At 50.5% G+C, this 17,549-nt stretch overlaps 4 protein-coding genes across 4 annotated transcripts; 3 read left to right on the top strand and 1 right to left on the bottom strand.

Annotated features, from left to right (window-relative positions):
- The first annotated feature begins 495 nt into the window (after positions 1 to 495).
- On the top strand, positions 496 to 3,467 carry HER10_EVM0011900 (uncharacterized protein). The gene is made up of 2 exons (XM_035481312.1): positions 496 to 1,702; positions 1,764 to 3,467. The coding sequence occupies exons 1-2, from the start codon at positions 1,628 to 1,630 to the stop codon at positions 3,267 to 3,269; spliced, it is 1,581 nt and encodes a 526-aa protein (XP_035336619.1). The 5' UTR covers positions 496 to 1,627; the 3' UTR covers positions 3,270 to 3,467.
- Positions 3,468 to 10,711: 7,244 nt separating this feature from the next.
- On the top strand, positions 10,712 to 12,076 carry HER10_EVM0004517 (uncharacterized protein; the record flags this gene model as incomplete). The annotated part of the gene is made up of 1 exon (XM_035474159.1): positions 10,712 to 12,076. The coding sequence occupies one exon, from the start codon at positions 10,712 to 10,714 to the stop codon at positions 12,074 to 12,076; it is 1,365 nt and encodes a 454-aa protein (XP_035335946.1).
- A 1,325-nt stretch (positions 12,077 to 13,401) lies between these two features.
- On the top strand, positions 13,402 to 14,082 carry HER10_EVM0000117 (uncharacterized protein; the record flags this gene model as incomplete). The annotated part of the gene is made up of 1 exon (XM_035469912.1): positions 13,402 to 14,082. One exon carries the CDS (start codon positions 13,402 to 13,404, stop codon positions 14,080 to 14,082), a length of 681 nt encoding a protein of 226 aa, XP_035335547.1.
- Positions 14,083 to 14,163: 81 nt separating this feature from the next.
- Positions 14,164 to 16,365, bottom strand: HER10_EVM0011266 (kinase activator). The gene is made up of 2 exons (XM_035480702.1): positions 15,484 to 16,365; positions 14,164 to 15,400 (listed from the first exon to the last, which is right to left on the bottom strand). The coding sequence occupies exons 1-2, from the start codon at positions 16,048 to 16,050 to the stop codon at positions 14,390 to 14,392; spliced, it is 1,578 nt and encodes a 525-aa protein (XP_035336558.1). The 5' UTR covers positions 16,051 to 16,365; the 3' UTR covers positions 14,164 to 14,389.
- Between the last annotated feature and the right edge of the window lie 1,184 nt (positions 16,366 to 17,549).

The raw sequence follows: 17,549 nt of genomic DNA, 5'->3' as shown, positions 1-17,549 counted from the left end.
CTTTCCAGATTGCTTATGTAACTCTTTCTTCAACTTCCCAAAGTTCGCGTCTTTTTGTCAAATTTCCGCGGCCCAAATCATCGATGGACATGGGACGAACTAATGCGATCTCAGAAGTCTTAACCAAGGTACAGAAAATTAGCGACATCAACGGTTGACAGGTGATGAGTTGGTGTTGTTGTGCGACATTCCCGCAGCAACCAGGCACAATGTGTACCTTATGTCATTTTCGACACTGCTGAGTGGTGACTGAACAGCTCATGACTGAGACAACTCCTCGGGTATCGGCACCTTGGAAACACCCCACTTTGACGCTGGCAGCCACTCAATTCACTAGAGGCCCAGGGCCAAGCGAGACGTCGGGCCAGAATTCTCACGCCTTGGTGGCCCCCAAAACAAGGTCCCGCGACTTGCAGGGACCCCGTTGAATAAACACCAAGCTCGCTGCTTGAGCCTGGGCCCTGGACAGACTGTTGGCAGCCTGTGACCTTTCCCATTCATTCGTTGCCGGCTACCTGTAGAGAGTTACTTGTTGAATACGACTGATGGACACTTTGAAATCTTAGGTAAGCTATTTAGGTAGGTAACTTACTATCCAGATATTGTGCCTACCTTACCGTCCGCACGCGGAAAAACAGCGCTATCTGTGTCTATCTTACCTAAGCCAGGTCACGTGATGTAGATGATTTTGAGGTCATCGCGACATATCAATTGCTTTGCCAAAGTGCTCAGAGCGGCAGATGAGAATGGTAATGCACAATGGCTGGGCAGATCTTGACCCATACCTGCACCATATGCGTGACAAATGGATCAAGGTGAGCTAGTCGACCACTGAATACCTGTCAATCCTGCCGTAACATCTTCCATCCTCATTCGTGCCTCGTTCGAAGCCGCCGTTTTTCGTGAGGGCATCCCCTTTTCTATATCGAGATATCTCACACCATCTATATTGTGATATTGACTGCTTGCCTTGTAGCTCGGTTCATTCGCTAGCCCGAGTGATCACTGTGGCCACGTACCTTGGGGAGATGCTCACAACCTGGAAAGTTTCTCTTTTCAAGTACCCTATTATTCTGATATACTCTGAGAGTCGGGAGTCGCTCAAAAGCTTCATACAGTAGACCGATACACCGCTTCTTATTCACGGTCTTTCGATATTGAATATACGAGGAGGCGAGATCAGGCTGCAGGTTACCGCCGCCAAGTCTGGCAATGAGCCAATAGCTTCGGATAGCGAATACGACTATCCCAGCGCCTTGCTCCAGAATCATCGAGGGAGCACAAATTGACCTCTATACGAATGCGAGGCTGACGATATCCAGTCCGAGGAACAAAATGTGGACGGCGGTGGTGTGGCTGAGTTCCCGCGCAGACAGTCAACACCGCGGAAATGAGTTGACAATCAATTATAGTGTTGGCTCGCTATGCCAAGATACAACACCGTCTTGACCGATAGGCCCGCGACTCATACTATCAGTCGGGTGCTGTAAAAGCATACACATACAGACATTGAAATGGCAATGCTCTCATACATATATAAATAGTGAAGAACTTCAGTAGAATTCTTTTAACCCCGGACGCCTCTCAATAGCTGCTTTACTACTACATTCACTTCAACACCTCCAACATGATCAACAACAGGAAACTCATTGCGGCTCTTCTGGCCAATGTGCTACAATCTCGCCCTGTATTGGGCCAATTTGTAAGTTCCTAGACATCTCTTCAATATTAAAGCCATAGACATCATGGTCTAACCGATGTAGGCTTCTCCGTCACCCATAGAAGACACCGGCGTCGTTCTCGAAAGTCAGAACGTCTCTGCCCAGTCTTTCATAGGACTTCCAGCTCAAGGACAGCCTCTTCCGAGAAAAACTCGCTACACCCCTGACGTGGTCGGCTTCCACCAGGACGGCGGTAACACCAGGACGAACGACTGGGATGGTCCCCTCGGCGCGTCCCCCAACGTCTCCAGCCGGTCCATCGCCATCTCAGCGCAGTACTGGCACAGCGACAATCGACTCACGGCGCGCTCCGTCTGCACGGATGCCGCGGAGCCGTACTTCTGCATCGCGGCCTTTGACCCGGATACCATGAACATGCTCGGATCCTGGGCCCCTGAGGGACAGACGCTACTCTCCCCATACGCCACCGTCGCTGGAGACTCGGTCTTTCTGCCTACGATGGAAAGGCACGTCTTCGAAGTCGAGAGAGTCGACAATGCGAACGGTACCACGTTCATCCCTCTTCGAGACATCGACCTCACTTCAACTTTGCCTCAGAACCACGGGGTCGTGAGCAGTTACATCGACGAAGATCAGAACGTGTGGTTCACGTCCGTTGCGCTCGCGACAACCTCTACTGCAAGTGACTCCTCCATCCTCGGATACGTCACCCCAGGCGGAACCATTCGGACCATCACACTCGACGGCCAGAGAATCGAAAACTCACTCGCCGTCAGCGGAAAGACAGTCTACCTTAACACCGGACCCCTCGCGTCGGAGACTAACAGGAGCACCACCGGCCACATATTTGCCTTCAGACCGAACGCAAGCGATGGGAAAATCACCGCGCTCTGGAATGAGACATATGACGCCGGCACCTCCGCCAAACCAGGCGGCTTCTCGCAGGGCTCGGGGTCTACCCCGTCCCTGGTCGGAGACAAGTACGTTGCCATCACAGACAATGCCGACGCGCAAGTGAACCTCTTGATCTACCGCCAAGTCGCCTCTTCAGCCGGGAGCCTCGCGGAAGGCGAGCTGCCCCTAGTCTGTAGGGTTCCGCTATTCGAACCCGGCGCCAGCGCGAATGAGAATGCCATGGTCGGGTACTTTGACGGGTCGACGTACAGCGTCATCGTAAACAACAACTACGGAGCCCCGGAACTGCAGGACCTAGGCGCATCGGCGGACGTCAACGGCGAGTTCAACGACTTTGCGCCCCTAGCGCCCGGGATCACGCGGGTGGACATCACGCCTGAGGGCAATTGTGAGGTCCGGTGGGCTTTGGCGGTCCGCTCGACAAGCGTTCTTAGTCTCTCGACTGCGAATGGTCTCGTGTACTCTTACACGCAAGACGAGGAACTTGCTGGCCAGGGATTGTATGTATGGTACTTCACCGCCGTAGACTTCCGGACTGGGGAGGTTGTCTGGCGTATTCGGGCCGGAGCTGGGGGTACGTATAACTACAATGTAGCCCCTACGCAGATGTCTCCCAATGGAGGTATCTACCAAGTTGTTGCGGGAGGAGTTACGTGGTTGAGGGATGATTAAGAGGTGGCTGCAGGCGAGAGACTCAAGGCAGAAAGTTATTCACCTGCAAAGTAGCAATCAAAGCGTGGCCTCCATAGCTATCAACCTGAACACTCACTCAGTAACCTTAAGTCATACGGTTCAAGCCTTCGTCAGAAGGTCACATCGTGGATTCAAGTACTTGACTCTCAGGTGGGTTCTTAGCTACCTACGGCAATCCAGCCTCTTATAGATAGCCTATGGCCAATCTTCAGTATAGACAACGCCCTATTCATCTTGAAGATCCCATCTGCTGTTTTCTCAAGTATGTATCTGCATGTCTCACACCTCACTCGGTGTCTGATACCTATAGCAGTATGTATGAACTGTTCATTGAACAGATGCCTCCGGGTTCTATACCGTCCTAAGCCTCAACTTCCAAACATAGATTGAGACACGAACTGCCCGTACTGTGTGCTTGGCAATCAAGTGCACCAAATGACGTCGTTCATGTGTAGTGCAAGAATGGTGTTTATATTAGTTCGAGGATTCCGGTGCTAAAGTGGAGGTGATCGCGCCTGAACACGAGGCTATGTATATACAAGCTATCAATCGGATTACTTGATGACCCTTGGCATCCGTTATCAGTCGAAATTCCAGATAGTTGATAACCTGAATAAGACTGAGAACAAATGAAGACGGTCTCGGCGAAGCTTCCCTGCGTGCGGATCGCAGAATACACGATGCTTTACACACCCCGTTTACTTGGTAGACTCTGACACTGCGCACAACCCATTGGATAAGTGCTTAGAATTTCCAGCGAAACCCCAGAATCACGATACGTATGCTCTCTAGACCTTTTGGTTGTCTATATTTCGAAATCTAGTGCTGATGTTGTAGATGCACAGCTTGGCAACATGTGATAGCTCATGTTTGGAATCACTAGCAGTTGGAAAGATCAGACTCATTCTCTTTGCTTGATGGTGCTCGGTGTCGGACGCCGAGTTTCATTCCAGAACCGGGGTCCAGCTTGTTACGCCTGGTATCAACTGCTGCGCGTGGTAGGGTAAACAAATTGGTATGTGCAGCTGAGTTACTCTACTATCTAAGACTAGTGACCATACGAGTGTAGTTTTCCTACAATAAAGCATTTGCCGACGCCGAATGCAACAACAGCATCAACAGCAAGAACAAGAAGATCAATGACAGTTGTTGTGCTTGATATATGGTTGGTTCGAATGACTCGTCATTTGGTGACACTCGACTTTCTCCCTCCTGTCCTCGATCGGTCTCCTGCCGAACGCCTTGCTCGTGAGACGGTTTATGATTATTACACAGCGGCATACCCCTATTTCTCTCGTCGCCAAGTATTTTGAAGTGTTTGTGGGGAGGAGGATCTATTGGTATCGTAGTTTGTTTACCATTCAGTCGGCATTGGCATTTTCCACGATATTGTCCCGGTTCAGGAGATACCATTGCATCGCGTTCGGAAAGCGTGGAGTCATGCGTCTCATCTGGCGATGTCGTATAATCTTGAGCAGCTAGTCCATGCCGACGATACTGATATGCCGGGTCGTTTGGCTTTGCTTTGAACTTTTTGCGGCGTGTGTTCTGGCGCATCTTCGTCCGCAAATCCCCCGTGATCAGGTCTCGAATCTCTGTGAGTAACTCTTGTTTTGTCAGAGCAATGTTGTTCTCGTTCCTGATGTCATCAGCAATCTTCAACTTGGCAAGAGCTGCAATTTCTTCCACAGCTCCTAATATCTTCTCCCGGTAAGTCAAACCCCCCACTTCCCGGCACCCCCCTGTTTCTGGCACCCACAAAAACGCGAAAATCCACCACAACGCAATGCCCACCCCCAACCTCCTTTTATCACAACATTTTCAATTCGAGTCCAAATGGGCTCATTTTTTGCACATACCTTCTTCTATATCTAATGCCTCAATATACCGAAGATCAGCTTGTCAGGCTCTCGAGGACATCTCAAACGGCAAGAGTCAAAGAGAGCCTCATTGGAGTATGGGATACCACGATCAACCCTCAACCCTCCAACTACGTCTCCAAGGTGGTCAGACTAGGAAAGTGGCTTTTGCTGACTGGCAGAGGCTGTCTCCTGACCAGGAGAGTAAGCTGGCACAATGGGTTCGCATTCAGGCTTCGCTGGGCCTCGCACCAACGCACCAACAGGTGAAGGAATTCGCAGAGCGAGTTCTGGCTGCTGCTGGGGATACCAAACCATTAGGAAAAGGCTGGATCTATGCCTTCGTGAGAAGGAACCCTATCATTAAGGTTCAGAGAAGTCGTTCCATCGATTCTAGACGCGTTAATGGGGCATCTACTGAGGTCATTAGGAACTGGTTTAAGTTCCTTGCTATCCCTGAGATCAAGGACATCAAACCAGCCAACAGATATAATATGGATGAGACTGGCATCCTCGAGGGTCAGGGAGCTAATGGGTTAGTGCTGGGCATGGCTGAGACGACGTCTGTTCGCAAGAAACAACCTGGGTCGAGGGCATGGGTCTCTATCATTGAGTGTATCTCAGCCTTGGGTAGGGCACTTCGTCCTCTTATCATTTTCAAGGGGAAGACGGTCCAACAACAGTGGTTTCCATTACATCTGGTTCCATACGATGGGTGGGAGTTTACAGCAACAGATAATGGCTGGACTACAGACTTAACTGCCATTGAATGGTTAGAGAAGGTGTTTATCCCACAGACTATGCCCGAGGCTGAGGGCGAGGCTCGACTGTTGATTGTGGATGGGCATGGGAGTCATACGACGACAGACTTCATGTGGAATTGCTATATTAACAATATCCATTTACTGTTCTTACCACCACACTCCTCTCATGTCCTCCAGCCACTTGACCAGTCTGTCTTCAGCCCTGTTAAGTCAGCCTATCGGAAGGAGCTCGGTTACTTGTCTCAATGGAACGACTCTACCATTATAGGTAAAAGGAACTTCCTGGACTGTTACCAGAAGGCTCGACTTGCTGGTCTATCAGTCTCGAACATCAGAAGTGGTTGGAAGTGGACTGGTCTACACCCTGTAGCGATGGTTAAGCCCCTGATGAACCCTATGGTATTACCTGAGCCTTCTGCTAAGCCCACCACACCCAAACCAACCAGTCGGGGCAAAAGCGATGCCATAATGGTCAACAAACTACCCCTGTTGAGCCATGGGATTCTGCTCTGCAGTGGTCTGGTCGACACCCAGGAAGCTGGCAGAGCTCAGCGGTCAACTGCACTTATACACCCAACTCGACAATGATACCAGCACTCAACGGCTGCTGTTCAGGAAGGTGAAAAAAGGCTTCACAGAGCAGGCCTGGCAACTGGCAGCTGCCCAGCAGCAGCTGGCTCACCTGAGGGCTCAAGTTACCAACGCTGCAGTTAGGAAGAGGAAGACTGTTCAGATCGATCCCAACACGAAGTTTGCGAACATCAGGGATATCCATCGGGCTCAAATCGAAGCGGGTGAAAAGGAGGTTATTACGGCTGAATCCAGCGACTCTGAATGCCCTAGTGAGGCTGGCAGTTGTATTGTAGTGGGTGTGGTTGAGGATCAATAGTTAATAGTAATGAGGAGGTTGGGTTGTGATCCCATCGTTTTTGTGGGTGCCAGAAACAGGGGGGTGCCAGGAAGTGGGGGGTTTGACTTACAAATCGGCAAACTCTTGGCTTTGCCAGATCTTTGCCTCATTCGCAGCATATTCAGCCCGTCGTTTTGTCTCCTCTTTTATGTCCGCGGCTATTGATAGATCGTCCGCCCCTTTCTCACTTTTTCCGTCTTTCTCTCCCAAGACACTATCCTTTTCAACGGCATATCGTAAATCACTCGGAACGGTTCTTTCGCTGGCCTTCTCTGAGTTTTCTTCTTTTTGCCATAACTTTTGAGGTTCTTTGCCAACGCGGCGCGGAACATGGGATCTTGTTCTTGTGCGTTCATGTCTATCGGGAGCAGGTATATGAGATTCTCCAGATTTGAACTTTCGTTGGTGAGGGTCGGGGAAATCGTAGTCTGATTCGAAATGATTTTGATCTTCCCTCATATCAGTTGTGTGTTCAGCGAGGGCCTGGTAATCTCTATTGACACTTTCAGAGATGGCAGGCTCACCTTGTCCGTCGATATCAACGTGCCCATGACTCTCCTCGGAAGGAATACTTCTGCAATGACCAGCAGTAGTCTTTGGGGGCGGAGGATAATCCCATACGAAGTCTGGGTACTGATCACCATTATACAACATAACAAATGATCTCCGGTCTCCCCTCCCATACGGGCCCTTCTGTTGCCCACTGTATGCTGCGTTTGACTGCGCCGATCGCATGGGAACATGCTTTACTGAAATGTTCTGAATATTGTGCGAGGTCATTAGAACCTGTTCACCTAGTCCAAGCGTGGACAATCTTCATCAGCTTTCTGGCCAGAAGACTTCATCGTCTTCAAATGACTCACAGAGATATAGAGTGGCATTAATCATTTTTCTTTTGTTGGCCATCTTGATCTGATCTATCAGATGCATGCCGATGGAAGTTGATGAAAAGGACAGGTCGAGCATGCTCACGTGCTTACCCAGCCAAGCTACTCCGGCATGCTAATGTTTTACCTGACGTGAATCCAGGAGTTTTCAGAGAAGCCTTGGCAATAGTAATTTGGCCACTAGCTGGTGGTTTCTTAACCCCTTTGTATAGCTCCCAGATGCAACTTGATTCAGATCGATCAAGATTTAACCAGAAGAAGATTTGCCGCTGAGATGGTCCACTCATTGCAGCCGCTTGACAAAAAAGTTCTGCGCAGGTAATTGGAGAGAATCTGCGACAAGGCCTCCGCTAGAGGAAAGCTGAAAGGCTGAAGCACACCTGTCTCAGGGAGCACACCCACTTCTTTTGGAGACATTGATACATGTAGCGTGAATCCCTGCCATCTTCTCTCCCTTGTCAGCATTCTCTTTTGTGACGAGGCTGGGAGGCATTTGCAGTATCAATATCTTACCCCTTGGGCATCTCAACTGCACTACTTACTTTTGCTTTCCTCAGGGGCTCTTTTGTCGTTTGCTTCTCCGCATCTGAGAGCCTTGCACCAGTTCGTCGCTTTTCGTCCCTGCACAGGAGGCAATAAGGCAGAACAAAAGTGTCGAGGAACCTTCGTACGCTAGCAATTCCAATGGCATCGAGCGACGAACGTTGCCTTTCCACTATCAGTGGGAACAATCATGGGGAAGGGAACCAGTATTTTGCTAGTGGTGGTGGTGATCAAAATCACGGAAACGTGCAGTTGATCATGAATTCTACTACAAATTACCACGCGAACAGTAAGTGGATTGAGTTCAGAGCCGGCTTAATTACGCCAATGCATCATCTCCGTAAGGCAATGCTGATTATAATCAAGCAATGGGTGTCGGACTACCGCCACTTTATGGGTCAATGCCAGGCAGGTTTTGGGAGGAGAGGCCGACTGGTAAGTTATGCTGTTTGGATATATGACAAGAGATGATTTCCAGATAGTAATGCCGTGTTGTTGGTCGCAGTCCAGGATATCAGAGGCTGGCTCGTTCATCTAGCCCATGATAATCATACTCGGATGAGAGCCCATCACGAGAAAACAGAATGTCAGACATTGAGAGGCACCGGCACGTGGCTATTCGAATGTAACGAATATGTTTCTTGGGTCTCTTGGAAGGCAGAACACGGTTCTCGATTTCTATGTTTCCGTGGAATTCGTGAGTGGCGCCCACTATGATTCTTTGGCATACTTTACAACGGCCTGCTGACCGAGTCTTCACGGAAGTCGGCTCTGGCAAAACAATGCTCGCGTAAGTGGCCGTCAAAGATTCTTCAGGATTGATCTGTCACATTGCTAAAACCCTCTTCATCTTCTAGATCTCTAGTTACGGAAAGAATTCGCAGGGAAATTCAGGCAAACCCAGAGAAAAACGTCGCATGCACCTATTTCTACTTCCGTGCAGAAGATCAGAGTTCCACGTCATTGGAAAGTTTCTGGGCTACAATGCTAGCACAGTTGCTGGTATCTGGCAAAGACCACCCGCTTGCGAAAGAGTTGATTGACTGTTTTGAAGGCTCTCTTCGAGGTTCATCTCCACTTTCGGAATCGGCTATATATGCACTTTTCAACTTCCAGGCTCAAACTTATCGCAGAGTCTACCTGATCATTGACGAAATTGAGCATGTGGGAGAGGGTGACATGCGCTACAAAATGCAAGAAGCACTCGTCAACTTACCACGAACTGTCCGCGTCCTTTTCACCACCAATAGCATTTTTCGAGGCCTCGATCTTGGGGAAATACTAGAGCTTTTCATTAAACCTCGACGGCAAGATGTGGAGGCTTATGTGAGACATAGGATCGACAAGGACAAGAACCCTCATCTCAAGGAGGTAGAAGAGGTGATTGTTGAAAACGTGACAGCTATTGCCTGCAATAGCAAGCTGTTAGTCCATTCTCTCAAAATGACTTATAGCATATGCCAAGCTAATCATCATCAGATTTCTCCTCGCAAAGCTGCACATGAACTATCTCGACAAGCAGCGAAATGTTGCACAGCTCAAGGAGGCGTTGAAAGAGCTCCCAAATAATACCATGGGTGTATTCAAGCCTTTGATTCAGCGGATCCTGGATTTGGAAAGACAGGCTGATCAGGAATTCAATAACAAAATGGCGCGTCATGTATTGACCTGGGTTGTCCATGGCAGGCCTGGTCTTACTGCGCTCCAAATCATGGATAGCTTTGCTGTCTGGCAAAGCGGGGGAAACGACTTCGAGTCTCATCGACCTCGAATGGAGGAGATGATCTCTTCATGTGCTGGCTTGGTTACTACCGGATCTGATAATCACACCCTCCAGCTGGTCCACGACTCCGTGAAGGACTTTCTTTTTGAAGAAGGAGTGATACCAACCGAGCCTCCTTGGCAAATGGCTGCTATATGCATCTTGTATCTCTCTATTGAGACCAAAGGACCTTCGAATGAGAAAGACTCGTCGTTGATGCAGTATGCTGCGTGTCATTGGGGACCGCATCTTGCTCATGTGGCGGATGAGGACATCGAAAATGTCGAAGTTGCTGCGATGGAGTTCATGGGGAACCAAACCAGTATTCAACGTTCATTTCTGGCTCTTGGCGGGATTGATATAGGAACGTTTCATGGGTGTTCTGGTCTGCATGCCGCGGTGCACTTCAACCTCCCCTACTGGGCTGAGCGACTTCTTATCGAGAAAAAGGTCAACGTGGACACAACAACATTCGATGACCAGACTGCTCTGCATTGGGCGGTCAGATACGGCCATCTTGATCTAGTCAAGCTGCTATTGAAATACTTCGCAGATCCGGATAAGCTTGATCAGCTCAAAGAATCGCCGCTACATAAGACTCTGGTCAAACCAATCGTCAACGATGTAGCTATAGTTGAGGCACTGGTCAATTCCCGTGCAAGAACCGATCTCAAGAGTCTACGAGGTTACTCCCCAATGAGCGCTGCCATTCGATACGGCCCCACATCGATAGCTAAGATCTTCATCGAGAATCAGGAGGACTTAGAAGCCGAAATCTATGAAGGCTGGACTTCATTGAGGCATGTTTTTTTCTGTGGTGGCGAGGTAATAGGAAAGGTCAATACCGACAATGAAAAGGAAGAGGCGTCCAGGAATATCAAAGAGGCCGTCGAAAGTCATGCCGAATGCTTGACAGACATACTGCTGAGCAAAGGAGTCAACTTGAATCAACCTTTCAATGGTGGATGGGGTCCCCTGCATCATGCTATCCGTTATATGCACGATGACCCTTCGAAGATACACAGACTACTGACGAGATATCCCAATCCGTCTGACCCTAACTTAGCAGATAATGGAGGAACACCACTACAGCTGGCAATTTTCAACGGCGAAGCAAACATCGTCAAGCTCCTTATCCAGCATGGGGCTGACACAAATCAAACCTACGAGGACGGATCAACTCCATTGAATGATGCAATCAAGAAAGGGCATCGGGGCATCGCTACTATTCTCATAGAATCAGGAGCATCGCTCACCACCAGGGACGCTGATGGTCATACTGCTCTTGCTTGCGCAGTGCTGAAGAACGACAAAAGTACAGCTTGGCTTCTTCTTTCCAAAGGAGCTTCAGTGATCTGTCCCATCGAGAATTTGCCGAACCTTTTCTGCTGGTGTCTCGCTTACAACGATCTGTCTTTGGCATGGCTTCTTTGCCAACACGATAAGGTTGCTGATGCTCCAGACGGCCAAAGAATGACACCTCTTCATTGGGCCTCCAAAGATGGCCACCTTGAAGCAGTGAGATTTCTACTGCAGCAAAACGCCACTGTAGACGCGCAAGATCACAAGGGGAAAACTCCACTTATTCTCGCCACACTCATGAGGAAGTTAACAGTCATGGACATCTTACTTGAAAATGGCGCCTCAGCTGAACTTCGAGACAGCCAAGGCATGAATGCGCTACACCACGCTGCAAGACTAGGGTTCCAGGAAGGTGCAGAAGTGTTGTTGCGATGGAGAGGCAACATGAATGTGAATCTGATCGACTCGCAAGGCTTCAATGCTCTACATCATGCAGTAGTCTGCCACAACGCTGACAGCGAGCTCATACATTTTTTAGCTGTCAGCGGTGTGAATTTGAACACGCAAGAGCAGCACGGAAGGACGCCATTGATGCTATGTGCGCAGTTAAACAGGTCGCAAATCGCTCTCCAACTCCTTGTAGAAGGTGCAAAGTTGGGTGCTAAATGTCCTCGAGGATGGGGTGTATGGGAATACTCGAAGCACTACCGTTCAAAGGACATGAAATCGCTCCTCGAATCGGTGGACAAGAACAAATAGATCATTCCAATTTACGTATGTAGCTGAGCAGTCTCTTAATATTGCACTACGTGCCCCTAAACTTAACACGCTGTGTAGTTAAAGATTCCACTGGCCGGACCATTGATTTGAATACTTCCGCCACTAGCGATGTTTTGATTGCCAGCTTCTAGCTTGATATACTGGAGACCCGATGCCATATTGTTCAAAGTGACGAGCTGCCCTGCTGATGTTCCATGCTGGTCAGTCAGGAGACCAATAAACCTCTTTATCTCCTGTTGTGTAGTGGATTTCACGGCGTAGTTGCTCGTCAACACGTCGAGGTCGCCAAGGATCCCGTCGGAGAGAACTTGAAGGTCGTTGCCTTGAGAAACCGTCCTTATAGCCTTCATCCACCGCTTGAATCTCGACATGTGAGGAGTTGAAATTGTTGATTGAAGGATTTCTTCCAGCAATGCCGCCTTGTTTTTACAACTATTCAAGACATCGACCAGGGCTTCGCGGCCGTCGGACGATTCTCGCCCGTCATCGAGCCCGCTTTCTGCGGCTTTGAGGGTGTCAAGAATAAGCGGCAGGCGTAAGTAAACTTGGCGAAATGCGTAGGGTAAGCCGGAGACGTTGTTGGCGGTGTTATAAATATGGATTGCTGCATCGATGATTTGAATTGTGGCCGAAATCAGGCCCAAAACCTCGGCACCCGACATATTGGTTTTAGAGTACTGCTTTGGGAAGAATTTACAATTTTCTAGCCAACTCCGAAGTAGACATACTGTTCTGGGATAGGTAAGAAAAGAGAATGGAATTGGGCTTAGCAAATGGCCGAGTTTTCGACGAGGCGTAGCTATGGGGCGGTGAAGCAGAGACTTGCCACCTCTGCAGGCCAGATGGTGGCATGAAGCAGGCTACTTAGGGCAAGGTGGTTTGAGATTTATGTTCATTGGGGGAATTACCGAGATGCTGCAGGCTGCCTCATGTAGGCATCTCAGAGCTGCAGCTAGGCTGTCCTATGACACGAGCAACTAGGGGTTACTTTTCTAGGTCCGGGGTAACTGCGCCCGCCAGGCAGCTTTCGGCTCTGGCAAGTAGGATGAAGCCTCTCGCACTGAGCGTTGCTTGTCGAGTGCATTCTGCCAACTAGAGAGGCGTTGGGCTTGCGATGCGTGCAGTCTTGCTGCCTTAAGAGCTGACGCGAAAGAGACATAAAGGCAGCTAATTGCCAACTTACCCAAGTGATTAGGATACCAACGCAAAACCTGAATCAACAACAGGAAGAAATTGATCTCTTGTTTCCCCCATCTTGTCGCTTCATACCATTCCGGCTACTACCTTCAGCGAGTTTCACTACCATGGCTTCCCTTGAAGGTACCAGAGACCAAGCCATCGACACGGTGTCCGCTGCCTGTTCTCGCTTCCAAGGGCAAGTGATGGCCAACGCTATGCGTACGGTTGAGCATCCAGGAGAACTCCCCGAGGCATTCCCGGCGGTTGCAAAGAGACTGCCGCTCCTGTCCAAAATATTTTACTCTATCCGAGATCGTCTTCGGGAAAGTGACGACGACTCCCCAATCTCCAACAAAAGCCAGGCATTCCGCCAAATCATTGAGTCCGCGAAAGCGTGCGAAGGGCTTTTGGGGATCATTGAGTCCATGTTCGATGCGGCGACCGACGGGCCAAAGGGAGGTCGATACGTGGCTTTGGTGGAGAAAAATGATGGCCAAAGTGTGGAAAAGCTGATGGAAAGATTGTTGTGTCAGATAAATGAAATCGCCAAACCACCGTGGGTGACTGAAGAGGATGCGAATGAGTCGAGAGCGGCACTGGCAGAAGTAAGAGAGCTACGGAGATCATTGGCGAATGAGCAGGGGGTTCGTATTGTCATGACCAACAACGGTGCTGGAGTCCAGATGCATCACAGTGGGCGAGGCTCGCAGAACTACGGCACTGGAGGTTTTATGGTTACCGGCGAGAATCATGGCGCCACCTACAATTACGGAGGAGCCCAAGGGACAGGTGGCACAAGCAGATAGAAAGCCCGCACGCGACCGGAGGATGGGGAGTTAAGTTGCTGGGACAGCGATGGTTACTTATTCTATGGTATTGATAAGATACTTCGCTTCATACAAGACCGGAGAAGATGAAATGCCCAGCCAAATAATAATCCAAACAGACTTTGCCGCCGTCCAAACCATGAAAGCGTGAAACCGTATCCCTTGCCTATCTGGAGGCTGCCGTCTTTACTATGTTATGAACGCCAATGAAACCATATCCCGGTGAATCCTTACACTCAAACAATCTAAATCAACACAGGAGCCAATCCGAAAGACTGCAATGCTCCTACCGCTGCTGGCTCCTCTCCAATCGATCCCGGGCAGCGTCTACGACGCTTCGGTCCAGCGCCGGCGTGCTTCGCTGCCCGCCCGACACGTCGTCCTCGGCTGTGCCGTCGTCAACCGCGACGAGTTCCCACCTCTTCATTCCGCCGTCCATACCCGGCCATAGATCCGTGGGGATGAACTCGCCAATATCCTGGCGGAATCCTTCGCGCTCCCGTCGATCGTTTTCGACGAGTTTGTCAACGCTGTCCATCGCCTTCTTCCAAATGTTTGTAATCTTGTCCTCTACCATGCGGCGCCGCTCAACCTCCAGGATCAGGTTATCATAAGCGCCCGCGTACTTTTCGTAAAAGTCTCGAAGGTCGTCCATTTCGCCAAGCTTGTTGTAGATGGTGTATGTCTCATCCTCCCACCGCTGGAGGAACTCGGCCTCGCTCGCGATGTAGCTGGCCATACGACCGCCCATCTCTTCCAGCGCAGCGAACCCTTGCAGGGTGCCGAGGAACGCCAATTTGATCTGTCCTGTTTGTCCAGTCATGGCTGAAAATTGCTCTTCCATGGTCTGGAGTGTCTTGTTGATTTCCTGGATGACGCTTTCGACCTCTGATGCATCGCTAACCACAACATTCAGCATGTCCGCCCGGTCTTTCATTGTTATCGGTTCGAGATCGGGCATTTGCGACTCTTGGTCAGCAATTACGCCAGACAAAGATACGCCATCGCCGCCTTGTGACTGCGTCACCTCCGCCGCCCTACGACGAGCAAGAGCCGCGCCGCCCTCTGTTGTCCGCACCGCTGTGACGCACAAGTCAAAGTGTTTCGTCAAGGACGTGAGCAGTTGGGCCATGTCATGTGAACTGTCTACGAGAGAACCGAGAAGCTCGGGTATCGGATCGTATTGTGACGAGTCGGAGGGCGTTCTGGGCAGGGGTGTTGTCGTCATCGTTTTCTTGAGTGCTCGCAGATCATCATCGAAACGAAGGAGGTCGCCGTCGAAGGATGTTTGGATAGCCTGCAGATAAAAGATCTCGTCAGTCACCTTAACTATCATAGATAGTGTGGGGAAGCCAGAGGCAGCAGGATTCCTTTACGCACCTGCAGCTCGCCGAGGCTCTGCTTCAGAGCCTCGACCATGACGTGGACGCTCTTCTCGTCCACGAAGTCCATCAGATTACGGCGCTCTTCGCCCGGCGGCCTGAAGACAGCTTCCACAGTTGTATTCTTGAGCATGGCCATGGTCTCCTGCAGCTTCTCATTGGTTGCATCCATGGTCTTGACCAGGTGCTTGAAGTCGCGCTTGCCGGCATCGTAGGTTCTCTTAAGACCACGGCGAACCTTCATCAACAGCGCCAGCTGCTCAGAGATGGCGCGTCGCAGGAACTGGGTCTCGGCATACAGGACAACAGCCTCCTCATGGGCCTGGCGTGCATCGGTCGCGATTTCGTTTGCTCGCAAGACGGCCGTCATGGACGAGAGCGAGCGTTTGGCGGCGAGCAGGTGTTCCACCAATGTCTCAACCGGCACATGGCCGGCAGCAGCGGAGGCTGATGTGGAGGTTGCATCACGGTGGTCTCTGGAATGTGAAAGGGACGTGGAGTCTCGGCCGGCCGAGGTGGACGAGGCTGGGCTCCGGCTAGACCTATGGGACGGGGAATTGGCCATGTTGAATGGGGGAGAAAGAGAGTAAGTGCTTCACGACAAAAAGGTCAAGAGTTGGAGCGATTCATATTTAAGTGGAAAGGAATAGGATTAAGGTGATGATGGGAAGAGGAAAGCCAAGATGCGAAGCGAAGGTGAGGAAGGGGAGGATGAGGATGTAAAGAGGAACAAGGAATCGATAGAGAGAAGGACGGGAAGACGGTTGGGATGGGACGGGACGGGATAGGACAGGACAGGATGGGATGGTGTAGGCGACGAGGATGATGTCGCGATAAGGTTGGAGCTTCGGTCAGGTGTGTTATCCTTATCGGACCTGGCTTATCTCATCCGCGCACCACCCCGAGAGTGCCTGCCGCCTGCACTGTGAGGGCCTTTTTGGCTTCTGGTGCTGCGCTGCTCTTGGCCGTTCGCGGTGCAGCCTTATGTCACACAGTGACACAGGCCACTAGAGTGGGGACCCCCCCTGGAGCCACAATCATCTGGCTGGTATGATTGGCCGTGACTCACTTTTATGGGTCATTCTGCCTGGGGAGCTCCCAGTAGCTCCTTCTCCAACAGTCTTCAGCGCCATTCCAAGCAGGAGCGATCCAGATGATCTCACACCTTCCCAGCCGATGATCGCTGCGTCCGGAAGACATTTGGAAATCTGGAACCTTCACTGCTCACCTTCGAATGCCATCAATGTCACCTTGCTCACCTTGACTAATCCATTCCTACACCTTGGAACCAGATCAACGTCACAGTAGTTCATCCTCCCACCACGGCTCAACGTTCTAGAACAGCTAGAAGAGGGGCTGTCAAGGCTGGGCCATGCCGAAGCTATCGACTGAAACAACCTTTTCCACCAACATCCGATGAAACCAGATGCTCTCTGACACTTGTATCAATTCCAGTCCAACGTAAAGCCACCAAAGACATAGACCGAAGCTGACGTCGCCAGCTCCGAGCTCTACGGGAATCTCGAAGCTCCCGTCATGCCGATCACTCCCTTGACTCTGGCAGCTGTGGAAAATGATCCAATGGCTTGCTTCAATCTTCGGCAGCTACCCGGCGTCGCTTCATGGCACACCATCCTTTGCGGACAAAGGCTCGAACCTAATGCGGCCTTGAGGTGCCGTCAATTTGAATTCCTGTCATCCGATGCAGCAAAGCAAAAGCTTCATCAGTAATCCTCAGCGAACCTGACGAAATTGACAGTCTTTTCGACCAACGGCGACCAACACTGTGCTCACCTCATCGTCAGCGCGATAATATCAGGCACAGACTTGAGGCGAGTGGCCCATTCAGCCACATGTGGCTCGGCCTCAGCACCTTCGGACTGCGCCATCCCCGGCCGGCCCCCTGCTTTGAGACAGGCACATCCCAGTGTTGACTCGCCTTCCATGAGCCGTGGCCGGGCAACAATCTACTCCTGAACACACGTGTCGTAAATTTTCAGAAAAGACAACCTCACAGGCTCATTCATGCGACATCGATATGTGTGCCGCGCAATCTGTCGGACA

The sequence above is a fragment of the Colletotrichum scovillei genome (assembly GCF_011075155.1).
Source record: "Colletotrichum scovillei strain TJNH1 chromosome Unknown Contig00003, whole genome shotgun sequence".
Taxonomy (NCBI): domain Eukaryota; kingdom Fungi; phylum Ascomycota; class Sordariomycetes; order Glomerellales; family Glomerellaceae; genus Colletotrichum; species Colletotrichum scovillei.
The sequence above is the reverse complement of the archived record's forward strand: the minus strand, read 5'-3'. Positions and strand labels throughout refer to the sequence as shown.

Coding starts and splice junctions, on each gene's coding strand:
- HER10_EVM0011900 (XM_035481312.1), top strand. CDS start 1,628: ATGATCAACAACAGGAAACTCATTGCGGCTCTTCTGGCCAATGTGCTA. Junction 1,703..1,763: donor GCCCTGTATTGGGCCAATTT/GTAAGTTCCTAG, acceptor TAACCGATGTAG/GCTTCTCCGTCACCCATAGA.
- HER10_EVM0011266 (XM_035480702.1), bottom strand. CDS start 16,050: ATGGCCAATTCCCCGTCCCATAGGTCTAGCCGGAGCCCAGCCTCGTCC. Junction 15,401..15,483: donor AGAGCCTCGGCGAGCTGCAG/GTGCGTAAAGGA, acceptor TTTTATCTGCAG/GCTATCCAAACATCCTTCGA.